Source organism: Olea europaea, chromosome 7 (genome assembly GCF_002742605.1).
Source record: "Olea europaea var. sylvestris chromosome 7, O_europaea_v1, whole genome shotgun sequence".
Taxonomy (NCBI): Eukaryota; Viridiplantae; Streptophyta; class Magnoliopsida; order Lamiales; family Oleaceae; genus Olea; species Olea europaea.
In genome coordinates, this window is record NC_036243.1 from 10,843,420 (window position 1) to 10,864,212 (window position 20,793).

The window sequence follows — 20,793 nt, forward strand, 5'->3', positions numbered from 1 at the left end:
GAATAACGAGGCGGTCCAATTCCACCCAAAACCAAATTAATAACAAACAACACACACAAAAAAGGGAGTACAGAGAAGAACAAGAGAAAAAGAGAAAGGAAAAAGGGGAAAAGAGGGAAAAGGGGGGGGGGGGGGGGGGGAACTTGCCAACGTGTTAGGAATTAAATGAGTTATACTATTAGACTTGAATTTTTCAATTTTAAAAGGTAAGTAAAAGTTACTTATTTAAAGGTTATGTTTGATTTTATAATTATTAGATTGTTAGATTAAATTCAATTTTATTGAAGGGATTAACTATAATAAACTATGAAATTGAGTAAAATGAATAAAAATTAGTTTTAGTAATTAAAAAGACTTTAGAAATCACCTAAACGTGAAATAATTAAGTTTGGGTATCGCCTATTTAATTAATGGAATTTCTTAAAATAGTTAATTATTGATTTAAAAATTATATCATATTTCAAACGGCGATGCGGATATTGGAACAGCGTACCAATCAAGTTGATTTCTGCGTACATAGTTCTATAAGTGGAAAAATATAAATATTTTTAAAATATTTATAAATTAAATATATTGTTAAAGTATATGCAATTATGTGTTCGAATTACATGATTATTATGGAAATCTCTTTTATTATGATATATGTAGAATATCAAAGATTATCAATGGCATATTTGTAACTTGGTATGTAAAACATGTGATATTGAGATTTGTTTGGTAAGTGAGACATGCAATATTGAGATCGGCCAGAAAAGTACCCATGATTATATACTTCTTCTAGTTCACAGAGGGGCCTTGACCTTGTTCTATCCTACACAGAGGGTCTTGACCTAACATTGGTCTTGATCGTGTACATATAGTGCACATGAACGCCTTGACCGTATTCTAAAATTGATTATGAGAAGTTTTTGAGACCGACTTTCGTTCACGGAGGGGGCCAAAGGCCATTGGCGAAAGTTCTTAACCCGAGGGGCGGATTATATATTTTAGTCAGAGAGTACATTTTTGGTGGATTTTTCAGCACATTTGATGTGATGAGATTATAGAATGGTTGTCAGCTGATATTCATATCATGATTTTAAAATGATATTTGATGATGTTATGTGAATATTTCATTTTTTGGCTATAATTACCTGATGGTAGCGTGTGAATTATCAAATGATATGAATTTTATTTTCAATAAAAATGTATAAATGAAAAGGTATATTTATTTTTAACTTCTTCACTTACTGAGCTATCAACTTATATATTTTTCCACGTTTTTCCTTATCAGGCAGCAGTTGAGAATCTGGACATTTTTTAGAGTTGAGCCTTGATTTTGGAGTCAGAGTCACAAGACAGAGTTTTTTAGTATGACTCACTTCATAGAACATGTAGTCAGTGTTTTGGGACGCATGTTCATGTCTAGATGTGATTTCACATCACTTGTAGATAGTTATAGGGCTCACTTTGTATTTTGTATCCATATGTATATTTCATTTTATTTTTTGGTAATGGTTGAGATTTCGGCTTATCTTTGTTGTGTTGTGCTATAGTTTGGGATTTGTGTGAAATTGATCACAGGTTGGTTAGTCCTATTTACAGGGGAGATAATGTCGAAACCCTATTAGAAAAATAATGTATAAAAAGTGATATATTGTATTTGTAGTAGCTTTGATGGTGGGTCCTACTTTTAATTGGTATCTATCATCGACGCATACCACATCCGGATCTAGTGGTGTTACACGGGGTGGGATGTGTCAGTAAACTTTCCTAACTAACCACATTCAAGAGTGATTCTAGGAATACACTTTATATACGCCTCACGTCGACAACAGTGTCTATAAGTACTCATGTTTTTATATATTTTTTAAGAAAATTAGCAAATGCAATTTTATCCTCGTCTTTGTCTTATCCATAATCTTAAAAGATAATAAATCGAAGACCAAAGACAATCCAAAGAAATAGGACAAGGTTTTGTAGCTCATCAAACTCTCAACTCGATTTTCGATAGGTATGTAAACGGTTCATTGTTTATTCTTCTCTCCCTATTTTTTCTGTTTTGTTTCGGTCTTCTCATACTTACATTTTTTGAAGATAGAATGCTATTTATTATATTTTAGTCCTTTCCAAACTCGTGAGGCTATCATTAAACATAAACAGGTAAAAGTCCAGAGATAACGAACACAAACTTTTTTTTCATTATTGTTAAGTAAAGGAATCACTTGAAACTATGAAAAATTGACTAATTACACAAGGTCTCTTTTGATTTTTTGCGCTTGTCTAGGATTGATTAAGAGCAAATTTTAATGAAAATTGTTACCGTTAGAATTTCAAAAGCATCTACAATTATGGACTACATTTTTTAAAATTACCAATCTACCTTGCTATGATTTTAAACTTGCCCAACAATGAAGGGCATAAATGACAATTAGCATAAAGTATGCATTTGAAAGGTCACCTATTGTTTGCGTGTTAGGTGTGGAAAAATATGCGGGCCCCATTCCAAAGGTAATAAAATCAAGGGAAATTTACACAAATGTCACTAAAATTGAAAATGCAAAAAAAATTTGGACATTCACCAATTTCTTCTAAGAATGTCAATTTTTCCCTACAAAATGTCCACTTTACCTTTTAACACCTTCTCGGAGCAATAAATGCTTGATTTGAATGCAATTAATGTTATGATGTGATTAATTTATTTTTGCTTTAAATTTAATATTGAAGATATGATATTATATTGTATAATAAAATTTTTTTTATTAAAAAAGGGGTGAAATCTTTACAAAATACACACACACATACGAATTGAAAGAGCTTCTTCTTCTTCATCATCTCCACTCCATCATCAACAAGGAAACAAGGAAAGCCATTGACAAATTTGAAAGGTGAGGTAGTAGAAAAAATTTCATCTCATGTCATAGTTGACTACTTTAAATGTTCAATACAATATGATCATATTTAAATGAACCCTTTCAATCTCTTATTCATTGATGTAGTTAATTTTTGGTATATTTTATAAAGAAAAATTATACCAATATTATATAGAAAATGTGAAGTATTCCATATATAATTCAACATTTAATGAAGCATTAAATGATACCTTGTTCATTTCTAAAAAGATACAATGATATTGTAGTTCAGAATTTATTATGGCCTTTACCGTTTTCAATAAATTCGTCAAACAGTGAAGCACATGAAATTTATCTTTCTCGAAAGTTATGGCAGTAGAACTGTCGAGCAGTATCTTGAAAACTGTCGGGTTAGACATTTTAACTGTCGAACTCGACATTTACTGACTGTCGGGATAGAAAATGTAATTGTCGATTTTGACACCTGAAAACTGATCATCTTTTATATCTTTGGTAGTACATGGATGTAAGTATTTTCGTGTTCCAATTTGATGTTATGAAATGTCGACATATGAATGTGCAGAATTCTCACTTTTGCAGTCCCAACATTTCAAGTATGAGTCATGATTTCAGATTCATCGTGTCGCATGGAGGAAACTTCGTTCACTCAGATGATGAATGGAAGTGGAGAGGGAACAAAACCACTTCCATTTTAGTGTCGAGAAGTATTACCGTAGCAAAACTTGTGTTACTATTGAAGGAGAAACTTGGTATCGTTGAATCCCGCAATGCAATCGAATTGAAGTTCAAAGTCCCGAAACTTGAATCTACCTCCGGCAGAGATACGCGACAATGAGGATCTACAGTGGTACATATTTGTTCATAAGGAAACTGCACTCTGCATCACATATTTGGTATCCGAGCTCCCGATTGTTGGTATGGCAATAGATGCAAACTGTGAAGGGAACTTGTTCGGCCCAACGGAATGTCCACTGAATGTACAACATGACGAGATGAATCATTAGCACAGTGTGTCGCAAACCGAACCTCCAATTGAGCGTATAGAGGCTGCAGCATCCGTCGAACACTTAGAGAACCCATTACATGGTACAGATTGTGCTATTATTGCTGAAATAGACGAGACAATGTCATCAAATTCCAGACGTTCGTGCACAGATGAGTGGATTACAGCTGCAAATACATCGGTTCTCGCCGAGAAGCAAATATTCTTTACCAAGAAACAGTTGTACTCGAAACTTCATGTACTTGCTTTGCAAGAGAAGTTCCAATTCCGGGTAAGCAGGTCAAGCTTGAAAATGTTAACAGTTGTCTGTGTGGATGATAATTGCAAGTGGATGATACGTGCTTCTATTGTCAAGCAATCTGCAATCTTCATGATCCGTAAGTTCGTTGCAGTTCACACATGTTCCCTTGATTTTCGTCGTAACGTACATCGGCATGCCACTAGTCCTGTAATTGCAGAGCACATTTTGGGAAAATTGGATACTCCATACCGATCATATCCGCCTACTCATATTGCACGTGATATGGAACTTGAGTTTGGTATGAAAATCAGTTATAGCAAAGCACGTAGGGGGAAGCTCCATGCCTTAAATATGCTACATGGTACACCAAGGGACAGTTTTCAGAAATTATCTTCGTACTGTCACGTCGTAGGAGAAAGTAACCCGGGGACCGTTACCCACATCGAAGTTGATTCTTGTAATAGGTTTTGTTACTTCTTTGTAGCTTTTGGTGCAAGCATTCGTGGATACATGCAGTACTTAAGACCCGTTATTTGTGTTGATGACAGTCACTTGAAAGGTCCATACAAAGGTACACTCCTAGTGGCAACTGCCCAAGATAGTAATAAACAGATTTATCCGTTGGCAAGGGGAATCGTGGATGCTGAAACCAATAAATCGTGGAAGTGGTTTTTGTCGAACTTGAAAGACCTTATAGGGATTCTGAAGAACTCGTGTTCGTTTTAGACAGGAAAAAGAGTATTCAGAAAGCTATTTCTCAGTTGTTTCCGTCGTCTCAGCATGGTTATTGTATATGGCATATGGAAAAGAACCTAATACAGCGGTATAACAACGCAAGCCTATTATTTCTATTCAAACGAGCTGCTACAACTTTTCGGGTCGAGGACTTTGAACGACTCATGGAACAGATTCGTAGAGTGAGCGAAAGAGCGCACTGGTACTTGGAGCGAGCGGGATATTCATTTTGGTCCAGAGCACTATTTATTGGACACCGTTACAATATTATGACAAACAACAATGCAGAGTCGTTGAACACAATGTTGAGAGAAGCCCGGTCGTTACCGATAACCTGCTTGGTTGAACACATTCGAAGTACTATGCAGAAGTGGTTTTACGAACGTCGAGCAAATGCGGAAAAATGCAGTACCTTATTGACACCAAGGATGGAGAACGAGCTACGGACGACTTTCGAAAATGGAACTAGGCTTCGAGCCCATGTCCTGACAAACAACTTGACGCAGGTTGGAATATCCAACAACACGGACATAGTTAACTTGTCCGAAGAAACCTGCACATGTCGTGAGTTCCAACTAAACCGTATGCCATGTATTCATGCAAGTCATGCTGCTTGCTTTAGAGGGAAGATGTTGTACGAGCTTTGCTCCCATTATTATTCATCGGACTACTGGAAGGGTGCCCACAGCGAAACTATATATCCTGTTCCGAGGGAAGTGGATTGGGTTGTTCCGAGCTTAATTACATGTACTCCTATTTTTCCACCACTCGTACGTCGTCCTCCAGGTAGACCACCAACCCACCGTAAGCGTTCTAGGTATGAGTATGCATGGTCTACCAGAAAATGTACCCGCTGTGGTAGAGTTGGTCATAATCGGACCACGTGTTCAAACCCCCCGTGTATCACATGCTCCTTAAAGATTTGCAGGTTAATAGATGTTGTATGTTAATTATTCCTTACTACATCGAACATTATGAAGTTATGATTTACAGTTTGTGATCATTAATGTTCTTGCATGTTGCGCATCCTGTTGTGCACATAAAAATTTCACTCTCTGTCCAGCACGTAGTAAACATCTTGCCCAGTTCAAATGTCGGTCCCAATAGATGTGTTACTTATTCTCGACGGTTGACGGAACCTTGCACTGCACTCACGGTCTGCATCACACATACATGTTGTGACCTCTAAACACGAGAATGGAAAATGTTTGATACTGTACATATATTTTTTTTTTCCATTTCGAAACGCAATCTTCTATCTCCCTACAGATTTACTATCATTAGCATCATCTTAAATCGAAATTAAAGGTAGTGCAAAACGCAATCTTGAATCCCGAAGAAATGTACAATCATTTGCGTCATCGTAAATCATGGATTAAAGTTAGTCCATGATACACACCTTTCACAATAGCCGTTTTACATACTGCAAAATACATAACCATTTTTGTACATATTATCCTTATTGCCCGACAGTTGACATGTCGTACCCGACAGATAGTCTTAGTAATTCTCGACAGTTCGACCGGAAAACGCAAAAAAATGACACGAATTGCATCTTAGGGACATGTTCATGTGGACTTTTTGGTATTGTCTTAACTAAAGTTATCCCTACAAAATACCTTACTATACAGTACTTATTCACTACATTCCATGGGTGTCACTTTAGTCGTCGTCCACAACTGAACCACCGTCCCCGCTATCCTCACCTGACTCGTCGGAAGAGATGATAATTACCACATTTGGGGGATCGTACGCCATCCAGTCGTCCTCATCATCGGAATCCCCCTCGTATCCGACATCCAGCTCGAACTCCTCATTGAGGACTCCAGTTGGTGATTGCGCACCCTCGTTGGAAACAACTTCTAAGTTGGGAAAAGGAATAGGAGAAATGGCTCCCCTCCCAATATGAGGGTTAACTTCCTCCTCATCTGACGAAATATAAATTGGAAAAAGCGGAGATGAACCAAGAACTGGCAGTGGAAGAACTCATTACGTGAACGTATAGTAGTACTGAAGGAATGATAAGTGTCTGTGAGAAGGTGAATGGGTGACAATGGTCTTGAAGGAACTTGTTTGTAAGTGAGAATGAAATCCCACAGTATTTATAAGCTAATTGAAGGGGAAACAATTATGGTCTCCATCTACCCAACCACCAAGTCCAATCTCCTTATAAATTTGAAATGCACTTGGTGTGATAGTTGAATAAATGAAGTGTACCTTTATCCCCCATTTCCCCATACTTAGTACAATGTTAAACACTCTTTAATCATGTGCACAATTAAGGAAATGTCCATATCTACAACAAAAAACTATTCAATCAAATTGCTACTTTTAATTTGCCATGGTTGTAATGGTATAGTTTCTCACACGTACGGGTCATCATCGCAACACACATGGAAGACGAACAACGAAATAATTATTTTTACTCAATTCATTGATTTATGAATTACTTTTACTGTGGTTGTCATGCTCTTGACACTTGTAACGACTCATCTTCTCGTTGCATCTCATGTATGTGCCTTAATGCCTTACTTTGAGAATTTATCGTAATAATATCGTCCCAAATTAAAGCTATAGTGAAAACTAGATATAATTAGAACAACAGATAAGTACATACATAAGCACACAACGAAAAATATGCGCACATACCTGCACATGTATTTAAAGCATATTATGACAGTGTTTACATCATATTATGTCCACTACATAAATTTATCAAATATAACATTCACTAAAACATTCACTATTTAACATAAGCAACACGGGTGTAAGAAGCGTAACACAAATTAGAAAATCTTAAAGACTCGAAGTATATTACTACATCTATAATAAAATAAATCGAATATCAACAATATCAACAAAACAGTACTTACAAAGCATTTTGGGAAATTGACATGTTGCATACGCTTGTTCCCCTCCTCCAAAAGAAAATAAGCGCACACAATATGTCCAACAAAAACATATACCGAACAACAAAATGAACCTGACTCATACAATCAACAAAGTTAAAATACTAGACACAATTCATAAACACTACAACTACCGATCAGCCAAGCAACATAAAATATGAGGAATCTGTCCACGTATCACCACGGTACACAAGAGTAATTAAAATGTAATGTAAAATGAATTCAAGCAAAAGTTATTTATCCAACAAGTTAACATCCATCACCACCTCCACCAAATCGCTGACAGGGTATTACCAACTACAACACCACCGTTGTGTTGTCCCGACAATTCATACTCCTTTTACTTCTTTGTTCGCTTCGCCGCCCTTGTATACGGAGTCTTAGCCGCAGGAGCTGGACATCGCACCCGTGCCGAGTGCCGACTCGTCGTAGGAATTTCGTGTCCTGGTTCGGCTATACTGGCGGGAACAAGGACTTCAGTGAGATCGCCTATGAGAATTCAAAAGGAGGGGGAGTTAGTGATCATAAATACCCTTCACGTACCATACGTAACATACAATAAGTGATGCAGAGAATGAACTTACCATCACCATCCGTAACATCGCAACCCTGTAAGTCGGCATCGTTGCTTGGGGCCGCATGTGAGGGCTCCATGGCTCCTCCATCTGATATTACAACATATATGTAACTGCGTATGTGTTCGACGTTTGCAGTTGGAAGCTAATGGAAGCGTACAGGAAGAAAGAAAATGAGAAAAATAATTCCCATCGAATATAGTAAGGAAAAATCGTAGCACATGACAACGTACCTATCTGTTCGTCGGTTGCTACGGGCAGTGGGTCGTGTACGTTGTCCGGGTGAGCCGCGATGTCTCCTCCATCTGTTGATGAGAACATGAAAACTATGTGAATACATTAGGTTTCCCAACTTCCACAACATACAAAGTTCGTCAAATAACAAGTTTCAATGCGCTCATAAATATCCCATGTACCTTGTACATGTTCAGTTCTTGTATCTGCTCGCATGTCTCGCTCATCCGGGGAAGGCTCCATTTCTCCTCCATGTATTTCTAACTTGTAATTGTTGTATGGAAAAAAATGTGAGCTACAGGTGCATGTGCTATTGTCGAACATAGGTGAAAAATATAAACCAAACGGTTTATGTATTGAACATTCATACCTTGCAGAATACTACCTGAAACTCCAGCCTCGGTATCGGCGGGCATCACGGCTGCAACGGGGGTCGGAGCAGGTGAGGCCACGAGGGTAGCAAAGAAAGCTCCGAGTTTTTTACATTCGGATGTCACGTGCTGTTCGATTTCAAGCTTGACGGTGCGGAGTCGCATTTCAAAGAGAATTCTTTGGTCGAACAACAACTCTTCCACCTCCTCTTTGGTGAGGCCTTATCCGAATGTGCCAACTGGTTGTGTCTCCATCGTCGGCCCTCGCACTGGAGAAGAAATGTGGGTCGCTGGAGGTGTGGAAGACGCACCGGTCTGCCCTCGACAAGTATCCACACCGACCCTGGATCGCTCACTGGCGCCCTCGCCACTCTCCTCGGTATTGGCACCTTCATCTCCAGACGTCTCATCCTCACCACTTCCTCCACTGGAGACTCCGTCATCGGATTCCTGCCTCACCAACTGACTGCCACTTCCACTACCTCCGTGTGATGCATTAAACTGCGGCCCCACAACATTCCTGGCAATCTCATCCAGCACAGGCACCGGAGGATCATCGTACGGTACGAGAGTGGAGAAATACTGCTGTTCCGCCTCAACATTGGTGGGACGAAGTGTGGCATAGACATGCAACTGCAATATACGGTTATACATTAGAAACGAAAAGCTTCAGGAATGACACGAAACGTGAATAACAAAAGTAACACATGTGGTATCCATACCCGCAGGTTCTTGAAGAATGCATCGTACGTACGATGCTGTGGTTGTTTTTGTGCGGACCACCTAAGCAATCGTGGCATTCGTTCCCCAACTCTCTGACCAAAACGTTCCCCAATCTCGGGAACTACCTCGTACGCCCAAGCCTGTTCCATCAAGACGAACAGAAATAAAATAACTGAGATGGTACGCACGATGCTACATGACGACAAATAAATAAAGCATGATATGCTACTATTTAAAACTTGTGTACCTGCATGGCAATGGGAAAGCCATGAATAGTGTATGTAACCTCCTTCTCTTGCCTCCTCTTCGCCTTCAGGAATTTCTTTGCCCAAAAACCCCGAAATCCGTGCAACAAATGCCGATAGCTGACTCTACCCAAGGGTAGGCAAAAAAGATATCTAGGTTGTTGACAATAGATAGTGTACGCAAATCAATTCCGACGTTATTATCAGAGGCATTGAAAACTCCTTCGACTATTAGCACGAGCCCTAGCTTGTAGCGATCGGCTCGGGTCGTCGAAGGTTGGGCAATAGTAGTTTGAAGTTGTGCCAACGATATCTTCTCCATGGATTTGAAGTACCTCTCCTTCAGCCTTCTCCTCTCCAGCACTCGATCAAACTCATCACCCTCCGGGAATACACCGCATCTTAACCCCGTCACAAGGGTGTATTCCTGTAGACCGAATCTCATCATGTTGCCTTGCACATTGAACTAGAGCTCGTTAACCTTGTCAATGCGAATGGTTCTGAACACGAGCTGCTGGATGAGCTGGGCAGAGAATTGAATCTCTGCAACCTCGGCCAGATACCCGAAGGGGGAGTTTCGAAACTCATCGCGCTGTCGGTCATCGAAAAGGTCCATCACTGTCTTCACATACTTCAAGTTACTTCTCTGCGAAATGTGGGCCCACAACCTTGCCTCCTCTGGAATACAATAATCAAACTCCATCACTCCTGTGTCCTGCAAGATGCATTCATAAAACTCACTGGGGTTACTGGATAAACTTAAAGATATTGTATCATAAATAGCAGTTTAATGAAACACACTAATGCATGGACACACTCAATTGTCGAGAAAAACTTACTACAACCGTCGGTACCGATAGATGATCGGTTGAGATCTGTCGATACCGATAGTTGATGTCCAAACATGCAAGAAGGTTGGTCTAACTGTCGAGAAAACCTGAGCTCTACTGTCGGGAATGACAGTTTAGTGGAAGGCATTGAACTTCTAAATCATTGCTAAATCACTTCCAATTACGTAAAATCTCTCTAAGATAACTATGTGGGTCGTCAAAAGCTATCCATTCATATATAGAATACTGGATTTTATAGCCATCACAAAACAAACTGTTCAAAAATAAAGCAACTAACAAAAAAATAAAGGAAAAGACATAAACGAATGCAAGCACTTTTTCACAAAACTAATATCATTCCATCATCCAACCCAATTCACAAATACTAGAAGCAAATCACGAAACGTCGCCAGACTCCAAATAATTTCATGTACAATACAACACTCAGGTAATACATGATTTTAAATCAATTCATCAAACACAAGATGAATAGGTCATCTAACTAATCTTGATTTTAGTAAAAAGTAAAATATTGAAACATTACAGAACTCAAAATTTCAACATAACTAAGAAAACATAAACGATATGGCTTTGAGCTTCACCTTCTTCAACAACATAAATTATGTATCCGAAATCATAGATTCACAATTCTCATTTGAATGCCAAATTGCCAATTAAATGAGAACATAAATCATAACTCATAGAAGTCATAACTATAAAATTACAGCAAAATCAAAACACAATTTTCAAATTGTTATAAAACAAGACTAGGCTAGACAAACTCAAAACTGCACCTCAAACTCAACAAAACAAATCATTTCAAAGTAAACCAAAGTAAGCAACATTTTATTCCTTCAATGAGAATTAAGAATCCATCAAAACCCCCTTTGCAAACGCCACTTCAAATTCTCCACTTACACAATATAGAAATTATAGCTTCTTATTATAGTATGCATCCATACAACTGAACTCATTATTGCACACATGAACACACTTTAAGAAATCACAAAATTTTATGGAATCCTTGTTCAATTATTTGTTCAACATTAATATTATCATATAACAAAATATATATCTAGCTTCAATAAGAACAAAAAATATGTTCAATAAAGTATCGCACCCACTATTCAACAAATATCGAACACAATACTTCACAGGGAGGGGAAAACATACGTGTTAAACTCAATAACAAAAAATCAGAAATAACCATTCAGAATAAACAATCAATGGACGGCCATCTTAAACCCTACATCTCATTTTACATATTGCGAAAGTGTAAAACTGCAAAATTTCCCAGTTCTCAAAATGCACTATACAAAAGATGGGTGGATGGGTAGATGCCTATGAAAAAAGTGGGAAGTCAGAAGATGGGTGGATTTACCTTCGCCTTTGTTCGGTTTCTCTGGCAGTCGCAAGGGAGAAGACAGCCTTCGACGTTGTGCTTAGCTTCGGGCGATTCGACTGACAATGGGAGTGATTTCGACGTTGACAATCGTCGTCCAAGGCTGGAAGTGAGGTCGGCGATTGCAGAGAGAGGGTCGGTGATTTCGGTGAGAGGCGCTTCGACGTTTGGCTTTCTCTTCCTTCATCTTGCTTTTTTTTTCTTTGTTTTTCTTCTCCTCACACCTCCTCCTTGACACAATTCTGTCTAGTCAAATCTACAATTAATGCAAAACCTGTAAGGTATTACATTTATGCAGAGAGATAAATTAGTCCAAAATTTTCATAAATTGCCATATTTGTAATGTCAGAAAAAGAATGACATTTGTGTAACTAAAAATCAAGATTTTGACATGTGGTGTAATTTCCACTAAAATCAATTCTTGGAGAAATATATAAGCCTATGCCTGGGAGAAATTTCCAGAGATACAAAAATGAATTTTTGATCGTTTGTGGGCCCTTGCTATGTTTTTTTGAATTTCTTTAATTGAGGCTTATTGCAAATATTCCCAAAATACCCTTTGTACTATGGTGAGAGTGGGGGTAGGGCTTTGTATAAAGGGGTATCATTGTAATATCACGTGCTTGCATTTATGGTTGTGACAAAATTTTGATTTTGGAGTCAATAATTACGACTTCAACTGCCAGAATTTTGATTCAATCAGACAAGGATTGCTCCCAAAGAAACACTAAAATTGTTCCTACACAAGGGCCAAATAATANTATTAAAAATTCAAGTAATTAAATTTTGCGTTATTAGGACCTAATGATGAAAACCCAATGAGACAAAATCTAAACAAAAAGAAAAAGTATACAACTACTAGTAATTTTATAATCAATAGATTTTTATATGAACTCAAAACTATATCTTTCAATGACCTCAATATCAAAATGAATCTAAAACTCATGAAATAATTTTGGTGAACTATGTGGCATATTGTCTTGTTATTCGCCTCCAAACAATAACATCTTTATGCAAGACATTCATCTGTCACTGATTAATAGTAGTGAGCATGATGGTCGAACGTAATTATACTAAAAACAAATCTTGTTGGTTCTTTATCCGAATGTCCTGTATACAATAATATATGAAAGTAAAATCATATGTCGGACAAAGCTGGAAGTAACCAAAAAATTAAAAAAAATAAACAAATAAATAAATAATCATAAGCTATATTGAAGGAAAATATCTTGCAGGTTACAAAATTCATAACTATAGTACTTATTAACATTCTTAACTATAGTAATTGTAACTCTACATGGACGTCCATACACAAATAATATACATTGTTAAAACTTTACTAGGAAAAATCATTTTGAAAAATTCTAGTGAATAAAAAAGAGTATATTATTGCTTTGAATATGTTTACCAAATTTGCCTCATTTAAAAACCTTGCCTAAAATCAAATAGAAAAAACATCGATCAAGAGATAAAAAGCACTAAATATATATTATTTTCCTTATGATTATACTTGAGATATGTATATCTTGTTGATCAAATTCTCAACCATTGCCGTAGATAATGGCTTTTTGTAAACATTTTACTACATAATTGTCATGATAGTCATATGTGAATGGATAAATGATTGATGAGCTTTCTGTAAAGCAAATATTACCCAAGATCATCAAAACCAACTAATTTAGAATCATGGACTAGTAGCAAGATACAATAGTGCATATAGGGCACTATGTTATAGTACTTATAATTAAATAAGTTATTCATTATTACTATCAAGTATAGAATGAAAGTGTCCGTTTTTTCATGAAGAGTCTTCTAAAAATCTTTTTTATATAAGTTGATCAATGAATGGGAATTCAGTTAGCTAAATGTTTGATCTGTGGGTCAAGATAAAATTTTATTTTTTGTAGATCTTTAATCAAGAATTTCAAGTAATCAATTGCATTTGGATGCTATTCAGGAGTTTCAAAATTGTTTAAATAATCACCGTTTGTAATGGAAAATCTAGATTTTAATTTCTACATAAGAATACATATGCTTATAATTGTCCTTGTACAATTTTTCAACAAATATTCATTAAGACTATTCAAATTCTATATAAGTATCTTTATAATTTTTATCAAAATAAGTTTCTTGAAAATTTGAACTATGAGCATTAGGCATATTAAATCCTTTAAGGATTTATATGAATAATATTATTAGTAATGACATATAAGTTTGTTATAACTACATTCATTAGACGCATAGCAAGCATAATTCATTGTCAGGTTAACAAGATATCAATTTGTAATTGTATTCATCACATAAAAAATTATTTATTTATATGTGTATTTCATTTAATGGTATATGTTTTTACAATACATAATAAACTAAAAGACAATGTGACATATTAATGGATAAACTAGAGTTAACAATATGCCAATCAATTTTGATCCAAAAGCAATGACACGAATTATCAAAGAATTTAATCAAAGGGCATGCTACATGTGATTAGACCATATATCAGAATTAATAATGTAAAAAATTCGAGAAATATAGTTGCATATTTCAATAATTTGCATGCCAATTGGCACAATACATAACTACAACAAAAAATAAATAAAAATAAAAATAAAATAAAAAATGAAAGAAAGAAAAATATTTTGGAGAATGATAGACAAACAGGGGCTAATTCTTATGCCTCTATTCCAAATTCATTTACCCAAAATTGAGCTCTATGATTTTTTTTAGCCCCAGTTTGCGCCCATTTTTTGGTAATGAAAAGGAGCAGAATAGTGTTTTTTTTGAAAAGTAAATGGTTAAAAAGGAAGGAAAATTTTTCGATTAACGTTTAATATTATTTTATGGAAGATTGTGTAGTTAAAAATAAGAGAGAGAGAGAGAAATAGAATGTAATTTAATGGAGGTCAAACGACTTACTAGTTTCTTGATGTCCACTCACCACCATGTAACAAACATATTGAAGTATTAAAGAAGACTTGAAGGTTTGAAGAACGAGGATTTGTATAATGGGGATTGGAAGTTATAGTAGTTCAGTTAAAAAAATCTAAGTAAAGATTAATCATGAGCCATGAAGAATTCTGCTAATTCTCAATGTGATTAGTATTTAAGCCTATGTTTGACCCCCATTTTTTCAAAAATTCATTTTTTAGACTTATTTTAACAACACATTCTCCTATTAAATAATATCACGCGCAAATTCAAAAAAATTTCTTACCTTTTAACCACAAATTTTCCAACAAAACGTTGTTTTAAAATGCAATTTGATTGAAAAATGGGGCTCAAATAAGGGCTTAGAAGTAATACATATAATTATTTTCAGGTGATCCAATGAAAACCTATTCGATCACATGAAAGTTGAAACACGTTAAAGCTGTCAGCATGTTTGAGTGATAGCGTATGCTATGTAGGTATAAAACATAGGATAATTCTGTTTGTACAGAATTATTTTCACCGAACAAAAATAGAAGCCTAACATTAGATCGGCTCCATTGCTGGACCCCATGTGTTAAAAAATGATTAAAATCCAAATCCCACCTATATGTGAGTATTCTAAAGGAAATCTGTCAAATGGGGTTCTGTACACCCAGTATCTTCCTAAAACATATATAAAACTTGGACAAATCTTTTTGCTTAACCAACATGCTAATTAATAGTTCAATAAATCGAAAACATAATAAATTATAGCAAGTAATAATAGTTTCATACTACAACTAATTACATCATAAATTAATATTCAACTAAATTCATATCATATGTGTATACAGTGTTACTTATTTTTTCTTGAAATTTTTGTTGACTCGTATGTTGAAGTAGCGTGAGTGATATTCGTTCAAATAACACGATACAAAATGCGTTAATTTTTAAAAATGTTGAGAATTGACAATCAAGGTTTGTTAATTCATAAAAGGAAGCCTGAAAGTGAAAGGTATCTCAAAATCATATTTAAACAAAAGAAACCAAAGTTAATTTTGCAGCAACCGATGTTACAAAGCCTAAGTCTTAAGAAAATACAATCAGTCTTTAATTAATGAAATATTATTTAGACCATACCTTAAGAAGAGCTTAGAAAAAAATCAAATCAAATTCTTACACATGCTTTTATGTGCTGAACTCAGGTCTTATCTCTATCGTTTCATAATGGTAACAAAATTATGATGTGACATTGTATTTGTAAAATAGTAACACTTTGATAAAGTAGATTCACGAGTAAGTAATTGTGATGCGACATTTATAAAAAATTGCAATGTGTTGTCTCCTTTTTTAAAAAAGAAAAGTAAAGTAAATTTGTGATGTGACATTTATATGTAATGAAATTCATTAAAGTCAACAAATAAATCTTTCATGATCCTCTCATGTTCACTCTTCACCTACTATCTTCCATTATTAAAAACACAATGAACATACATTACCATTACAACAATATCTAGCACAGGAGATTGAGACCCTGTTTGGCCCCCATTAAAATCTATTATATTACATTCTATTTTTCTCTCTCTTATTTTCAATTACACAATCTTTCATAAAATAATATTACACATAAATCGAAAATTTTTACTTATTTTTCAACCACTCATTTTCCAAAAAAAATACTATTCCACCCATTTTCATTTTTAGAAAATGAGGGCCAAACGATAAGACATCCAGTCCGTTCTACTTCAATATACGTTATTATAATGCAACTTATTGCATGTTTAATTGAAGTTGTTACTTAATCGAAATTAGGCATAGTGGGACTCATCCCCCCCCCCCCAAAAAATTCTGGGCATTTATTTGCTTGTTAATGGAAATTAGGGTTTTAAAACTACATTTAGCCCTCTTATCATGTATAGATTTCTCCATCTCTCACCATGTTTTGGAAATTAGAATTATTTGTTGCAAATTTATCTAACAAGTAGACAATATTATATATATAAGTAATTTAATTCTAAAGAACCGTTATCCACTCCATTCAAAGAAGTCCAACCAATCTTCGAGCAATCTCCTCTAGCCTAATTATTTTACTAAGTGCTTGTTTGACACACATTAATTTATTTTATGATTTTTACAGAATAATTTTTAATCACAGATTCACACAATGATATATTATACACGTATACCAAAAACATTTTCATACTTTTTAATTAGACATTCTCCTAAATTTTACTATTCAAAACTTTTTTCTACAATAATGATTGTCAAACAAGCTCTAAGTATACTTGATAATTGCCTTTGAATATTATTAAAATGTTAATTGATAGCAATGTTTCTTGAATTAATATAATTTATCCACGTTCAATTGTCTTAACCAATTCAAATAAGTCCAAATTGCTTTGCTTAATAATTGAATGTAGAGGGACATTTTTCCCCCACATATCATGATTTTGTAACAATGAATATACAAACAAGTTTCATTTCATCCCGAGAATAATACTCTTTTGAATTTCTCTCTTTATCTCTAAGCTTGATTTCAGTGTGTAATTTGATTTCTAAATAAGCTATTAGTTATATGACGAGAGTTTCCTTATTCTTAAACAGTATCTTGTATATGATATAGAGTCAATTTTTGATACACTCTAATAAATTCCTTATTGTTGTAAAAAGAGAAGAGAACATAGAGAAATCAGTAGACTTGGTTGTATTTTATTAAGAATCAAAGCCCTGTATTTATAAGACAGAATTAGTGATACAATAGTAATAATATCTAGGGTTGTAGGGATACAATTGTCATTCACGTGTAAAATCATAATAAACTTACATTTTACAACACTCCCCCTTGAATGACACATTAAAAATATCTACCTCGTTAAAACCTTGTTTGAAAAAAATTTAATGGGACAAAAAAATCAAACGAAGAAAAAATAGTACAGTTATTATGGAGTGTTAAAAATAAATGTCGTCTCATTAAAACCTTGTTAGGAAAACTCAGTAGGATAAAACTATGTGAAGGAAAAAGTGTACAGCTACTCCCATTAATCGATGTTGATCATTGAAAATCTTTGAGTCGATGCATTCCAATCTTATGAACTAATGTCTTGAATATAGATATTGGCAATACTTTTGTGAATAAATCGGCCCCATTATCACTTGAGCGAATTTGTCGGATATCGATATTGTCATTCTTTTAAAGTTCATGTGTATGAAAGAATTTTAAAGAAATATGATTTGCCATGTATGAAAGAATTTTAAAGAAATATGCTTCGTCATGTTACCTTTGATATAGTCTTCTCTAAGTTATGCAATATAAGTTGCATTGTCTTCATACAAAATTGTTGGACTATCTTTTTTTGAAGTTAACCCCGCATGATGCTTGAATATGATGGGTCATGTTTCTCAAAAATACACATTCTTGGCCTGCTTCATGAATTGCAATAATTTCATGATGATTTGAGGATGTAGTTGTCAAGGATTTCTTCATAGATCTCCATGATATAACTGTTTCTCCACGTGTAAATAGATAACCTTTTGTGAATTACCTTTATGTGGGTCAGATAGATAACCTGCATCTACATATCCCACTAAAACAGATCCTGACTTTTGATAATAAAATAATCTTAAATCAATAGTACTCTCTAGATAACGAAAAATATGTTTAACATCATTCCAACATCTTTGAGTTAGTGTAAAGCTATATCTTGCAAGAAGATTTGTAGAAAAATCTATATTGGGTCGAGTGCAATTTGCAATATAAGTTAATGTTCCAATTGTACTAAAATATGGTATTTCAAGACAAAGAACCTTTTCTCAATCTTCAAGTTGACGAAATAGATCATTTTTCACATCAAGTGATCGAACCACCATAAGTGATGCCAATGAATGTGCATTATCCGTATAAAAACGTTTTAAAACTCTTTTTGTATACGTAGATTGATAAACAAATAATTCATCTGCAAAATGTTCAATCTGTAATCCGAGATAAAATTTGATTTCTCCCAAATCTTTCATCTCAAATTCGATTTTTTAAATGATTAGAAGTTTTATTGAGCTCTTCAAGAGTTCTAATTGAATATAAATTATTAACATAAAGTGTCACAATTGCAAATCTAATATTTGTTTTCTTTATGAAAACACATGAAGAGACATCATCATTTTTATAATCCTCATTCAACAAATATTTGCTAAGGCGATTATACCACGTGCGTCCAAATTGTTTTAATCCATATAATATTTTTTGCAATTTGATTGAGAACATGGTTCTCAGGCATGTATCATTTGTTCTCAAGCACCTTAAGTCCTATACAAATATGCAGTTACTATATCCATAAGGCACATATCAAGTTTTTGTGATACAGTCAAATTAATTAAGAATCTAAAAGCGATGATGTTCATTACGGAAGAATATGTTTCCTCATAATCAATTCATGGTCTTTGTGATAAATCTTGAACTACTAGTCGAGCTTTGTACCTTATAATTTCATTATTTTCATTTCTCTTTCGTACAAAAACAGAAGTTGGAAGTTTTGTTTTCATGAGTAATGCTCTAACAATAAGTTGTAGACATTTAATAAATGATTCCGTTAAACCGTTTTGTGTATGGACATGTGCAATTGAATGTTCAATTACAATCTCAATTGATATACAATAATCATCGAATGCTTGTGATCTAAATTCACCAGCATCAGCGAATAGTCTTAATTGAGTAATCTTGCACTCATAATTTTATAATTTGAGCAAGTAATCTAGCAAATGCTACATTCCAAGTTGAAAGTAAACAAACATGCAACCATCTAGTAGAAGAATCAATTAATATTATAAAATAATGAATTGACCCACATGGTGGGTGTATTGACCCACATATATCTCCATGAATTTTTTTCGAGAAAGTTGTAGATTCAATATTGACATTTATAGTCGAAGGTCTAATGACTAACTTGTCTTACGAACAAACTACACATGGATAATCATTTGGTAAAAGAATCTACTGGTTCTTTAAAGAATGTCCATGTAAATTATTTATTATTTGACGCATCTTTATAGCTCCTGAGTATCTAAGTTGATCATGCCAAAGTATAAATTTTTTTGGATTAACGAACTTCTGGTTTATGACATTATTTGATTCAACCATTTTTATAAATATATAATACATGCTAGATGGGAGTGCATGAAGTTTTTCTTTTATTTGCTTTTGACCAGATACAAAAGAAGTTATGTAAAGATATTCGACATTACTTTCTTGTGTCGTCTCAATATGATATCCATTGTAACGGATATTTTTAAAACTAAGCAAATTTCTTCTAAATTTGTACAAATAAAGTGCATCGGTATTATATAATTTTGTATTATTTGATAAAATAATACAAGCTCTTCCAGAGCCTTCAGCGATATTCGATGCACCTAATATTGTATTGACATTATTTTCTTTTAATGTTAAGTCAAAAAAAATTTTTATCTTGAAGAATAGTATACGTAGTTGCGCTATCAATCAAGTAGGTGTCTTGATAATCCACCATAAATATATCAATATAATAAAATAGATATATTAAAAAATTTTGAATTTAAATTTTAGAATGATAGCATAATTAATATTGTGAAATTAACGATGCAATAAAAAAGTTCAAATTTTTTTGCAAAAAGTAAAAACATAATTCAAAGGAAATACTGGAGACACAGAAAATAAACTAATATATATCTTCATCGTACCATTCCCAGTTAAATGGTCAATTTTCCCATTTGAATCAGTAAAGAAATCAGAGACAT

General features: G+C 34.4%; 1 protein-coding gene across 1 annotated transcript; it reads left to right on the forward strand.

Moving 5' to 3' along the window:
• Nucleotides 1–3,683: 3,683 nt before the first annotated feature.
• On the forward strand, nucleotides 3,684–5,781 carry LOC111397883. Its single transcript, XM_023024851.1, has 4 exons — nucleotides 3,684–3,767; nucleotides 3,857–4,394; nucleotides 4,581–4,764; nucleotides 4,827–5,781. The coding sequence occupies exons 1-4, from the start codon at nucleotides 3,684–3,686 to the stop codon at nucleotides 5,779–5,781; spliced, it is 1,761 nt and encodes a 586-aa protein (XP_022880619.1).
• Nucleotides 5,782–20,793: the final 15,012 nt, after the last annotated feature.

What these genes read in the sequence shown, in the direction of transcription:
- LOC111397883 (XM_023024851.1), top strand. Translation starts at nt 3,684, where the DNA reads ATGAGGATCTACAGTGGTACATATTTGTTCATAAGGAAACTGCACTCT. An exon ending in TGATATGGAACTTGAGTTTG is followed by an intron (nt 4,395 to 4,580) that starts GTATGAAAATCA and finishes ACTTCTTTGTAG; the next exon opens with CTTTTGGTGCAAGCATTCGT. An exon ending in ACCAATAAATCGTGGAAGTG is followed by an intron (nt 4,765 to 4,826) that starts GTTTTTGTCGAA and finishes CGTTTTAGACAG; the next exon opens with GAAAAAGAGTATTCAGAAAG.